Source organism: Adelges cooleyi, unplaced genomic scaffold, assembly GCF_023614345.1.
Source record: "Adelges cooleyi isolate 19-005CV unplaced genomic scaffold, UGA_ACOO_1.1 ACOO_flye_CR_arks_rails_tigmint_CR_PRNA_8, whole genome shotgun sequence".
NCBI classification, from domain to species: domain Eukaryota; kingdom Metazoa; phylum Arthropoda; class Insecta; order Hemiptera; family Adelgidae; genus Adelges; species Adelges cooleyi.
Window position 1 is genome coordinate 6,114,012 of NW_026096513.1, and position 12,727 is coordinate 6,126,738.

General features: G+C 33.0%; 3 protein-coding genes across 4 annotated transcripts; 1 reads left to right on the forward strand and 2 right to left on the reverse strand.

The window, feature by feature from the left end:
* Positions 1-475: 475 nt before the first annotated feature.
* Positions 476-5,655, reverse strand: LOC126845576 (116 kDa U5 small nuclear ribonucleoprotein component). Its single transcript, XM_050584294.1, has 12 exons — positions 5,331-5,655; positions 5,026-5,252; positions 4,673-4,956; positions 4,463-4,587; positions 3,712-3,836; positions 2,885-3,431; positions 2,456-2,816; positions 2,131-2,310; positions 1,867-2,044; positions 1,503-1,674; positions 1,023-1,433; positions 476-940 (listed from the first exon to the last, which is right to left on the reverse strand). Exons 1-12 carry the CDS (start codon positions 5,442-5,444, stop codon positions 737-739), a joined length of 2,928 nt encoding a protein of 975 aa, XP_050440251.1. The 5' UTR covers positions 5,445-5,655; the 3' UTR covers positions 476-736.
* A 131-nt stretch (positions 5,656-5,786) lies between these two features.
* On the forward strand, positions 5,787-10,187 carry LOC126845577 (cellular tumor antigen p53). Of its 2 annotated transcripts, none has more exons than XM_050584295.1 (8): positions 5,787-6,083; positions 7,445-7,524; positions 7,669-7,807; positions 7,870-8,025; positions 8,081-8,276; positions 8,467-8,692; positions 9,372-9,648; positions 9,722-10,187. In XM_050584295.1, the coding sequence occupies exons 2-8, from the start codon at positions 7,445-7,447 to the stop codon at positions 9,869-9,871; spliced, it is 1,224 nt and encodes a 407-aa protein (XP_050440252.1). In that variant the 5' UTR covers positions 5,787-6,083; the 3' UTR covers positions 9,872-10,187. The 2 variants fall into 2 exon arrangements, with proteins under 2 accessions (XP_050440252.1, XP_050440254.1); XM_050584297.1 differs by lacking the exon at positions 5,787-6,083 and adding an exon at positions 6,814-6,923.
* A 224-nt stretch (positions 10,188-10,411) lies between these two features.
* Positions 10,412-11,828, reverse strand: LOC126845578 (39S ribosomal protein L3, mitochondrial). The gene has a single exon (XM_050584298.1). The coding sequence runs from the start codon at positions 11,661-11,663 to the stop codon at positions 10,530-10,532; it is 1,134 nt and encodes a 377-aa protein (XP_050440255.1). The 5' UTR covers positions 11,664-11,828; the 3' UTR covers positions 10,412-10,529.
* Between the last annotated feature and the right edge of the window lie 899 nt (positions 11,829-12,727).

Below are 12,727 nucleotides of genomic sequence, written 5' to 3' on the forward strand. Positions count from 1 at the left end.
TTTAAAAAATTATGCATACGTTGACAATATTTACTAATGGCTAAACATCTTATGACTTCACACTCACATGCATCATCATGTTGTAAACAAACTTAAAGTTGGTCTTAAAACTCATGCTACGTTAGTGCTGCTTTATTACTCAGCAAAACAGTCGTCTGAAGTAAAAATTTATAAATAAAAACATATTGTCGTAAAACCAAGAGGTATTGTCTCGGCTTTGCTTCAAGCTAAAAGTGGTCGATTAACAAATTGGATATAAAGTAATATATTTGCATATTTAATTTATACAATATGTTTTCTCTTTAAATTTAGTTGCCGATTAAATTACGCGACATTGAAATGTAATCAAACGTTATTTTGTAGCCTTGATAGGTTAATAATATTTAAGGCTTTTTTTTAAACGGATAACCTGTTTGAGTAACAATGTTGTGCAATCTAAAGAGTTAAAAAAATTTTGTTCAATTGAGTCACTCAATTTAAAAAAAGAAATATTTATATATTTATATAATACAATGGTTTGTTTACATAAGTTTGCAGATATTATAAAGAGCAATCTACTAATACAATTACATTTACTATCATTATTATGATAATAATATGTTTTATTTAACATAAAACAAAATATATACACCATATTATAACATATAAATCTATACATCTTGCGCTAAGGTGTACCCAAACTCGTCAAGTACAAGTACACTGCGTACATAGTTTTTATAGTAAAGCGTAATTATTATTACATGGGATAATTGAGAGATACGTCTTGCCTGGCCAGTTCTAACAACATAGGGTCGTCAAAGAACTTATTGATTGAAACGTCCTCGCTAAGACCTTTTCGTCTGCGAGTTTTCACCATAAATTCACGAGCTAAATGAGTAGCCGGTTGCGGTTCCAATGGTTTGATAACAATGCTTTTGTCTAATGGATCGCCAGGCACAATCTGAAAAAAAAAAAAAAAACAATATCAATGTATGATATTTCAGTCAAAGCAGAAAAAGTGTAGAACTTGTTAATGCACATACCTGCCAATGGTGGAAAACGGACAAACAAAATGCTTGTCCTTGAGTGTGTGTACGTAAATCGGTTTCAAAGCCAAACGAATCGATTGCCGGAATAAAAGCCTTAATAGTGTAAAGTGGCGATCCGGGAACAGGTGCGTCTTGAGTAACGTGCCCTCTACGTTTGGCCAACACGGTGTACACAGCAGACACGCAATCAGCGGGCGCTTGAACCTCGACGTACAAGTATGGTTCCATTAGTCGAGGTGTCGCCATAAGGAATGCCGAATAAGCGACGCGACGAGCAGTTGGTATTATTTGACCACCTCCTCTGTGTAAAGGCTCAGGAGCGATGACTGCGTCTAATATTTTAAATTTAACGTTTCGAATAGGTTCTTCACATAGCGGTCCTTCTCGAGTACCCCATTGGAAACCCTAAAAAAAAAAAAATAGTAATAATTATAATACAAATAGTGTTTTTCCAACTGCAAATGAAAAACTTACCTGAACAATAGAATCTCTTATGGACCTAAGTACATTCTTGTCGACCTCAGAAGGTAATGTGTCATCGACTAGAATGTTAGGGCCCGTAGTGTCTGGGCCGAATGCCCAAATAGAACGAGCAGCTAATAAATCCCAATCGTATTTCGATTGGAAAAATTCTCCTAATCGTTTCCTAAAACAATACATGTTTTTTTCTCAGTTTAACATTCAGTTTGCAAGTAGCTTATAGGCTATAGAAATGTAATTTATGTAAATATTTTTTAACTAATAGTTAACATTGAACAGGAAGTAGCAAGTACATGGTGGAACGGTGTAGATTTAGAAATATGTATAAGCCCGTTAATTATTAACATTAAAACATTACTTGTCCCATGAAATATCGACAATTTGATTTTCAATATCTTCAGCGAGACCTTTCTCTAACGGTTCCGCAATCATTGTGATTTTATTACGTTTGTTGGGAGTCTCAGCAAAACATTTCAACGACGATGTATCGACAACAGTTTCACAAAAAGCAACAACTGGATCGGCAACCTTTATGTCTGTTGAAAAAATATAATATATATATTGAATGAATATATATATATATTCATTGCCATATTTAACAGCAGAATTATTTCAATCTTACCTATTTCTGAGTACATTTTTCGCAGGTCGTGCATAACACAATCCAAATATAGTTCACCAGTACCGAGAATAACGTGTTCGCCAGATTCTTCGACGCGAGTCACAAGCAACGGATAAGACTTGTTGACTTTTCGCAATCCGTCTAACATTTTTGGTAATTCCGATGGGTTTACAGGCTCGACTAAAAATTATTAAACAATAATTAATAATTAACACATACATATTAACCGGGGATCACCAGGTTCATAATAATAATAAAAAAAAAAAAAATATATATATATGTTTTAAGATTAAAATGACAACATAATATTATAAATCAATTTTACCAGCAATTTTTATAACCGATTGTGTGTTGAATTTTAATGGTCTGAATATATACAAGTCGTCAGTCGTTATCAGATCAGTAATAGTCGCCGTTTTAACAATCGGCTGATCGATACCTTCAATCAGTACCCAATTTCCAGCCGGCACTCGGTTTACTTCGACTTTGTACCTGGCCTCGTGTACCCACAGTCTTCCAATTGTCATCACTCGAGAATCTTCTTCATCGACTAACGAGTAGTTTTCTCCCAAGACTTTCACTTCTTGGCCAGCGTGCAGAGTACCACTCATTACTCGCGCCATCACTTGAAAGAATGTACAGTCATCGGTGGGATACATTTTGGTACTGTGCACCATCAGACGACCCTAAAACAACAGCACAAACATTTTCAAAACAACTATATTGGACGTAAATTTATATCTAAATAATTTACGTCTGGGTTACAATCGAGCATGTCTCTTGCGAGCTGCGTGTCTTGCGGTCCTGTGTAGATTGTGTCGATTTTGTTTTTGGCATTGTCGGCCGGCGAAGGAATATGATTGACGCACATGTCCACAAAGCCACTGAGGTCGTTCAAGAATCGTCCACAAACAAGTCTCAACAGCGGTCGGATATTAATATTCATTTCACGTTTGGTCAGCTTAATCCCGAGCTCGTCCAGAACGTCGGGTAGAGTAGTGTCTACGTCGCCTATTACTTGGGCAAACAATTTGTACATTGGTTCCAACACGAATTCCACAAAACTTCTTTGAGCGCTGTTGTGTGGAGACTTCTTGGTGAATTTCCTAGTTTTGGGATTGAAGTACACATCTCCCCACAAAACTTTAGCGAAACTATCAACCTTAACGCCTGGATAATGATTGGCATACAGTTTAGCAAATGATTTTAATGTAAAACAAACAGCATACTGCGATGAAGCAAAACAAACATTTCCTATTACCGGAGAAACCACCCGAGAAGGATCGTTTTGAGAATGCAAGCTGAAAATAAAATGAGATACATTTTTCACATAAATCATAAAATATATACATTAAATTGCAATTTTTTTGCATAGATTTACTACACTTCTTAAACCAGGTTAAAAAAACTGTACAAGTTAATTGAGTTAATATTTTTGTACTGATATTGTAAAATGCCTATTTGTGTAATTTGTTTTTTTGTTATAACTACTATCGCCATTTTGTTGTTATGTAATGTATTTTACTGTACTCTTTGGGCGTTAATTATTTTAAATAAATAAAAAATTACAGTATTTTTTACCTTAGCAAAGAATTGACTTCATCGATTATGTGTTTAATTTTGAAATAAGCATCTTGCGGCGGAAGTTTCAATTCTAACATTAGCCTGTCAATTTTGTTTACACATATTGTAATCGCTACTTTTTCCTAAATTAATGAATACATAACATAATTTTAGTATAAATGACATTTAAAAATATATATATTGACGGCCGCAGGTGTGAGTGAAATAATAGTGCGTCGATTACACCAATTTTTGTACCACCAATATTTTTCCTTTCATGTTAAATAATAATATTAAATCTTTGCGACGGGACTAAATTTTGGCAAGTACTAAAAGTCGCAATTGATCAACGAATTACTAAACTAAAGTTTGTAAGCGACATTTACATTTGTTAGTTACCATTAACATTATTGTTTATTAATGTATAGTTTGAACAAATTAGCATATTATTAAAAATGTAATTTGCAATCTTATTTTAAAAAGATGGTTATGGCGCTTTTGACACTTTTAAATTTATAGTCGTGTTCTATAAATTAAATTAACTCATTTAATTGAACAAATTTTACAGCTTAAAGCATATTACTATGTTTATACTTATAACTTAAGACAGTTATTTTCAAAGAAATTGGGAAAAAATTTGTTTTAAAATCATATTTTGTTTGGGTTACTTGCACAATAAGTAAAATATTGCTTACATCCTTTGACGTCCTGCGGTCTTCAATAATAAATATATATATAAATATAAAAAAAAAAAAAAAATGGCACTAACTTGAATAGCGTGCTTAATTAATCTTTCAGTGTTCAACATAACACCTTCAGCTGCGTCAACAAATATAACAGCTCCGTCACAAATTCTAAGTGCTGCCGTAACTTCATCGGAAAAGTTTACATGTCCTAAGTTATTAATGTTAATTATAGTTGTTTCAAACATGTTTGCATAAGTATAACAACATTTAAGTGTGAATTCGCTATGGTTTACCTGGCGTATCGAAAATATTCATTAAATACGATTTTGAGTTGACGTCAGGTAATACTAACGTCACAGGAGTTGCTTTAATGCTGACACCTCTTTGACGTTCAGTCAACAATGTATCTGTATACCGCATTAAATCGGCATCGGCCGCATCCATGTGAAGTTGTCCCAAATCTGGATGGGTTTGTCGAATCAAACAATCTACTAAACTCGTTTTACCATGGTGAAGATGGCCAAGTAGGGCAACATTTCGAACTAACCCGGCAATGTCCATTAAGTCGGCCAAGTACCTAAATGACAATAACAACACACATTAATAATTTTATACACAGAAAATGTATGCAATCATCACGAATTACTCCATGTTATAAGTTGTGTTTGGCAGATGCTGTTCTTTGATTTGAAAATTATGCTGTTTAACCGGCGTTATCAGTGGAACAGTCAGTGGCAGTTCATCTTCTTCTTGAACTAGCGTCTCCACTTCGGGACCGTAAACTTCGACTGCAGACGGATAGTACCGTTTGTCTTCGTGTAACACTACACTCATACCGGGTTCTTCGGGTCCGTCGTCACCGTCTTCGATCATCTACAACAAATGATTACAACGTCAATACCACAGTTCAGTTTTACACCGAATTTCCTTGTTTTCTCCAACGCTATTTACATCAATGTCCTGCGGTTCGGGCTCGGGAGACGGCGGTTGTTCTTCTTCCTCTTCGTCGGACTCCAGTTCGGGGCCAATATAGTTGCCGAATTCGTCGTAAAGGTCGGAATCCATATTGTTCAATAAGTACGTAGGGAAAACAAAACTAGAAAATTTATATTCGAAATATTATGCGCTATTGGAGTAAGTTTCACGGACTCGCAGACGAGTTGCAATTTTTCTTTTATATATCTAAACAATTGTTAAACTGCTATAAATTATTATAAAATAGTAAACACAAAACGTTGAACGACGGTCGTATCGCTTTTTACGTTTAAAAACGAATAACTTTTAACATAACCTCAATGTTAACGAGGAATGTAAACAAATACGTACGGTAGCCGTGCGGTTACCGAGTGGTCTAAACCGTGGTATACAGATTTCTAGGTTATGTACGTACGACGGTTGATTTTATTATTTTAATATGATTTCGCACCATCGAGAACAAATAAAACCTGTTGTTATTGTTATTTAATATTAATCGCGCGTGTAATTTGTATTGAGACATCTTGCACTTGACGATGGGCGTACGTCGTTATACGTTTGTTGACGTTAGACTTGAAATTTGAGAACTCGGATCGTCAACCTCTTATTCGTATAGTGTTTATGTATCATATCGAAAGTGCCGACTGACCAGTTTTTCAAACATAATCGTTTTCGCAGATATCACAGATAGTAATAAAGCGATTCGATTGACGCCGTTCCGGCACGACGGTGAGTTACCAAAAAGACTTTAATGCTAGTTGTGATTTTTGGTTTTTGGTTTATTTTTTCACCTACAATTTATTACTCTTGCAAAATGCCTACCTCACGCCCTTGACGGCAAAACGTTTTACACTCGAAGCACTCTATGCACCTGTTGCACCTCGTTTGATAATATTAATTATTGTTATTTAAACTGTTTCAATCTGGCCGCAATAGTGTAGCCTTTATAATGTATAAATCTCGGTTGTCATCAGAATGATGCTTTGATTTTTTGCAATTTATGTTGCGTTAATTATTTTTGTTTTTACGTTGTTTAAATGGTAACTAGATAAACACGGGCGCAATTTCTCTTAAGCACTGGAAATATTACTGCCATCACTTTACTACTGTAATGGTCTGTAACTATTCTGGGGTTGCTTAGTTCTAAACTCTGGGTGCTTATAAGCATACCCAAGTTCCCTCTCGAATTGTGCTTATGTCGATAAACACTGTGGCGTGTCCAATAGACAACTGGTTATAGGTATTATGTATGCTAAGTGATAACATTCAAATTCTAGTTACTTTTTTTATGGTTTTCACTCGATTCATCATATAGTTTGATAACATATTTCTGTTGTATTAGCTATTTCCCAAGCCTGTAAACGCTATTAAATTTTTTATTATCACTTTCATAAACCATAACCCCATTTGTAGTTTTGGGTAGTAACATAATAAATAAAATACTTACTTTTTTGATAACAAATTACGTAATATCATTAAATTCAGTGTATAGTATTGTAGAAGTAATTTCGACTAAAATAACATGTTAGGGAATGTTTGAAAATAATTCTTATTTTGAATTGAAGTAAGGTAAATATTTTATAGTTCTTTACTAAGTACTCAAGGCATTAAATTTTAAAATATCAGCTTTAACTATTTAGTGTTTACCACTTGCCTAATGAAAATGTTTCCGTCGTAACTTTAAAAAAACAAATTGTATAACTTTGAATTTCTTTAAAAAGTACCATCAATAATAGAAAAATACATTTTTCCATAACTGTGCCAAAAAAAAAAAATAACAAATTTTTCTTGCCGATTAATTTTTACCATTCTGTTTTCAACACCCCTTCTGTAGAGTACTCGGTGAATTCATTTTAAGAGCATTTCTCAAAATGTCAATAGGGTAATTAATAAATAAGTTTTATGATTCATCAATTAAATAAAAACATCTGTATTCATCAATTATAAGTAAAATTAGAATACATTTTCATCGAAATAGTTGATAGTGTGCACAAATCGCCCTAGGGTATTGTTATTAACTTTTATTTAATTATACTTTTTCTAAGCTTGTAGTTAATTATTTTATGTACTTGGTGGTTTATTGTAATCAGATGGACGACACAAAACTTTTACCAAGTTTTACGGAAGTTCAACAGTCTTGCGGTAATCAAGGAATTTACAATTTTAACATGTACGTATTCGCATGTATTGCTTTGTATATCAATATTATATTTAATCTATGAAATTTATTCTTTAGATCAAATAAAATGTAATTTTTTTTATTATGTAACAAAGGTTTTATTAAAATTGGTATTTATCAATGTGATTTTTTTAGGAACGAGGATCAGATTTTAAATGAACTTATCAATGACAATATCCACGACATGTTGATAAACAAAAATGATATCGGTGAATATGCTTTTACTATGCCGACAGAGAATGGGACAATTGTAGATTTGAATCTTCCTCCAACAGTAATGTGTTAAATTCAAATTTGATCTTTGTCGTATGCTCTTTCAAATTGTCTTAATTTTAGCCAGAAAAAGATCAAGAAAATCGTGAGACGTGCACGGCTGGTTCGGTGAAGTCCTCGCCGACTGGTATTATACCATGCCAGGATGAATTCGGCGGAAGTTTTAATTTCGAAGTGTTGTTAGATTCGAGTTCTCAATCCTACAGACAAAAATGGAGTGTAAGTAATATTCTTATAATATAGTATAATTATTATTATTATTTTTTTTTTTTAGTACTCTGTAAAACTCCAGAAAATATTCATAGACATAAACAAGGTGTTATTGCTAAATTTTAAATATGACTCGAAATTAAATGATAACACTAATGTTTTTGTTCGTGCCATGCCCATGTATAGTGCGGCGGACTACTTAAAAGAACCAGTGGGACGTTGTTTGCAACATTTGAGTCCGATTGACCAGATAAATAAAGGTGTGTATAAAATGTTTAACTGTTGAATTCAAAATGAAAGGCAAGCTGTTCTAAACTTTTTTTTTTTGATTTACAAAAAAACAAGTTATTGAGTTTCGGCCGACAAATTATTTCTTATTGAATTTTGCTGTGCAATTTGATACATTTTTTTTTTTTTTTTTACCTTGTAATATGTTATATTGTTTTCTAGGCTTTGGGACTTGGGAATTGGGACACGTGATACGATGTGATAACGAAAATACCTCTTATCACACAGATGCCATAAGTAAACGTAAAAGCGTGATCACTTTGTTACAAAGACCGGACATGGGATCGGACACTTCTAAATTGTCCTACAGATTTGTCTGCAAAACTTCATGTGCTGGTGGAATGCAACGCCGACCAATCATTGTTATTTTCACATTGGAAGACGAAATGTTTGTACAGTATATTACATATCAAGTCTGTGCACCTAAATAGAAAAAATCCTGAATAAATGGGCCAAACCAAAACCCATGTAACCCGAAAGAATTTTATTACTTAAACCCGATACACCCTAGACCCAAATTAATTTCGGTTTACACCCTTAATCCGTGGTCAAAAAAAAAATGTTCATTTTTCGACCGACATAAATGTTTGTGTATTAATTAAGGAGAATTATATTTTTTTCTTTGAACACTGTTCATCGTTAGGTTACATAATGAGTGGTTATAACATCAATTACGTCAGATCTACCATAATATTATGTTTAACCCCTCGGATTTTAATCATAAAAAATTATTGTACTTATTTAAAAGCGTAAAGCGTAACTGTTTGAATTTTGAAATGCATCTAAAATTATAAGTTGTTCATTTTATTTTATTTTTAAATGATTAAATTTATTTTGTTTAAATAATGTTTTGTTGTCACGTCATATTATATTATAGGCAATATTATATTACTTAATTAGTACTAAGAAATTTGATTTATCACTCCATTAAAAATAAAAAAAATTACCCAATTAAATATTTCTGGTACAAAGACTTGTTATATATATATTTATAATAAGTAAAAAAAAAACGTTTATAATAAAATGCAACATTAAATATATTTCAAATACCAATGTCTTTTGCGCAGGGGCCAAGTCCATGGGCGTCGAGTGCTTCCGGTAAAAATATGTTCCTGTCCTAAACGGGACATGGAACGAGAGGAAAGCGAAAAAAAAATGAAGCCGAATACTCAATTTCGCCGAAACAAAAGATGTATCAACCAGCCGACGGAACGACATCACCACCATCATAATCACGATCATGGACATCATGATCATCCTCCTAACAAAGTGATAAAATTGGAGTCTTCGCAGAGTACAGACTGTGAATCGGACAATGCTCAAGATAAATGTTACACTATACCGGTATGTATATATATATATTTTTTCCAGTTATATTAAAATGTACCGTAGTTTTAAATTTATTTAACACTTGCAGATAAATTACACTACAAACAGCAAAAAAAATTACAAGGCCATGTTGCAAGGATTGTACGCAACGTTTGCCGGGTTATCGTCTTTGCACAACATCGACGATACACAAAATGTGCTCAAAGACTTAAAATCTAAGTTAAACGACCTAAAATAACTTGATACTAAACTAAAAATGATTTTCTTTGTTATTAACTTGTACTGCCTATTATAGTAAGGGTAAATTATATTTAATTCATTATTTGTGTTTATTGTTTCCTGACGATTATTTTGTAAGTTATCATTTGACTGCAATCGATTATTATTACGTTAGCGTTGGTCACTATGTATTAAATTCATTGATTTTTTTTCCATTACTCGTATTGATTAAAAAACGTCAACGTACTATTTTTGTGTTCTAACTTTTAATCTTTTCTATGTTAAGTTTGGTCAAAATGTTACTACTTATGTTTTTGTTTAGTGTTGTTGAAATTTTTTTAAAAACTTACTTATTTAATACATATATGCGCTCAACACAATTATTTAGATAATTAAGTTTTATTTTTATTTTTCGAGTTATTAAGTTGTTCGTATTTTAGTTTTATCCAGTTCATTTATGGATAGAACAAAAAAAAAATACTTGGTTGAAAAATATTTTATAAACATATGTTAATATAGAAATAAATTTAACTTTATGTATAAAGAGAAAAAAAATGACTTTAATAGTAGTTCACGAAATAAATGTTTTCGAGAATTTATTTATTTCAATAAAAAAAAACATACAACAAAACGATGACGTAATATGTTTGAAATATTATTTTTAAACATTGCTCATTCTACTTTTCTTCTTCGAAAGTGATAGTTTGGTCGGTAAATTTGTACATATCATCTCTGTAGGCATCTACGATTTGATCGTCTTCTTCAGATTTACTCGACGTCGGAAACGGCGGTTCGGTTTTGTGTTTTTTCAGCGGTAATTTTGTATCGTACAAGTATACTATTGAATTGGTTTCGCCGGCAGATGCAACGCCTTTAACCCAAATGACGTTGTACTTGTGATTGATTCTCAAGATCTCTGCGCCTCTGTGCATTCTGAACCTGTTGCCCATGTGACCAGGCATTTTCGTACCCGGAAAGACTCTTCCTTTTTCACCTCCGTGACCGATGTTGCCGCCTCTCCGGTGAGACTTTGTTACACCGTGAGTAGCGGGCATACCGTGAAAACCCCAACGCTTCATCACGCCTTGGAAACCTCTGTTGATAGTTTTTCCACGAATGTCTATAAAATCTCCAGGACGAAAATGTGACGCTAAAAGCGGAGTGCCCGTTTGCAAAGCGGCTTCTGGAGATATTAGAAATCTGCCTAGATATTTCTTTGGCATCATTCCTTCCCTGTAGAACAGGCCGCAGTATTCTTTTGTAAAATACTGTGGATCCGCACTCTCGGCGCCGACCAGAAGGCATCCCAGTTTCTTCTTGTAATTCGGACAGCTGTACGGTTTTCGAGGCGGGTCGAATTCTCCAGGGGGTATGTACTTGACGACGTGGTTATCGATAACTTGGAAAAGCGTTGTCAGCACACTTTTACCGTTGTTTAACCACATGGGGTAATTGCCAAGCTTTCGGGCGATCACACCCGTACGATCTAATTTTGGATGCCATTTTATGTTGTCCGTGACAATTGGATTCTCAACGAGTGGCGAACGCAGTTCGTATGTGGATATCCCGTGAACTACGGCCGGCATACCAAACTTGTCGTGAACGGCTTCTTTGACAAACGCACGATTGTCGTCGGTCAAAAACTGTTCGTCTTTGGCACGTTCTCGTTGTAAATACCACATGGGGTATTTAATACGAGGCGGTCGGATGTTGTGAGCACATCGAGACTGAATAAATAATGCCGGCTCGTTTAATTTTAAATTCAACGACTTGGGTATCTTGAGAATTGTATGTTTCACAATATCGTACATATTGTTTGCTTCTTGTAGTTTTTATCGTTACACTGTATTTTTTTTTAATTTCAAAACTATATAGTTTTAAGAAAATCGTATCGAATTTACTCAAAACATTTCACTTTTTAAGAAACCAAAAACTTGTGTTCTTACAAATTGCTTAATGTTTATCACTAATTTACGCCGAACACCGAAAATATGATAACAGAGATGTGATAAGAGAAAACATTGGGAATTTGGATACATCTTCCAAAGACTTTGTAAGCTCAAGTGGCCACAGCAACAGCTGATTTATTTACCGGGCCGTTTGAATTGGAACTTCTTATACTTGTAAAAGGCTCTCTTTGAGTTCTCTGCGTTTATGTATTTAAATTTCTTCTTTTTTTCGTTCAATTCAATGTTAAATAATAATTACAAGATAAACATTAATGTTATTAGCACAGTCGATTTGATATTATGATAAATAATACAAATATTATGATGTTTTACTTGTTTATCATCTTTTGTTTTTAACTAATGACGTCGAATAACACAAATATTTTTAAATTAAAAGTATAAGAGTACAAGGCTAACGATTTTATAAAAATTAACTTTTAAAAAGGGCAATTAACAAAAGAAAAACGTTTCCGCAGAAAAAAGATATTAGGTATCGTTGCGTATAAGTATATTATTACTTAATGAATTATTATTGTTATTTATTAGGAGTTTTTGTATTTCTTTATTCAAACTATGTGAATTTACATTTTCATTTCAACGCTTAAAATTTACTTCTACGTACAGCATTGCTGTTGCCTCACTACAATTTTTTTTATTCAAATAAAATAAAAAAAATTCAAATAAAAAAACGCGATTTTTCCATTGAAAAAAAAATACACTTATTCAATAAAAAGAAAGGTTAGATTATAAATGTTTTGTTAAATTCATATTTTCCACGAAGAGTGCTCATCAAAACATGGATAAACTTTTTTTCAATAACAATTGAATTATTCTGGTTATTATATTAAAATAAAACGTATTTTAAATTGTTATATATGTCTACTCAAAGAAATACAATTATTATTTCAAATACTTCAAGGATGTTT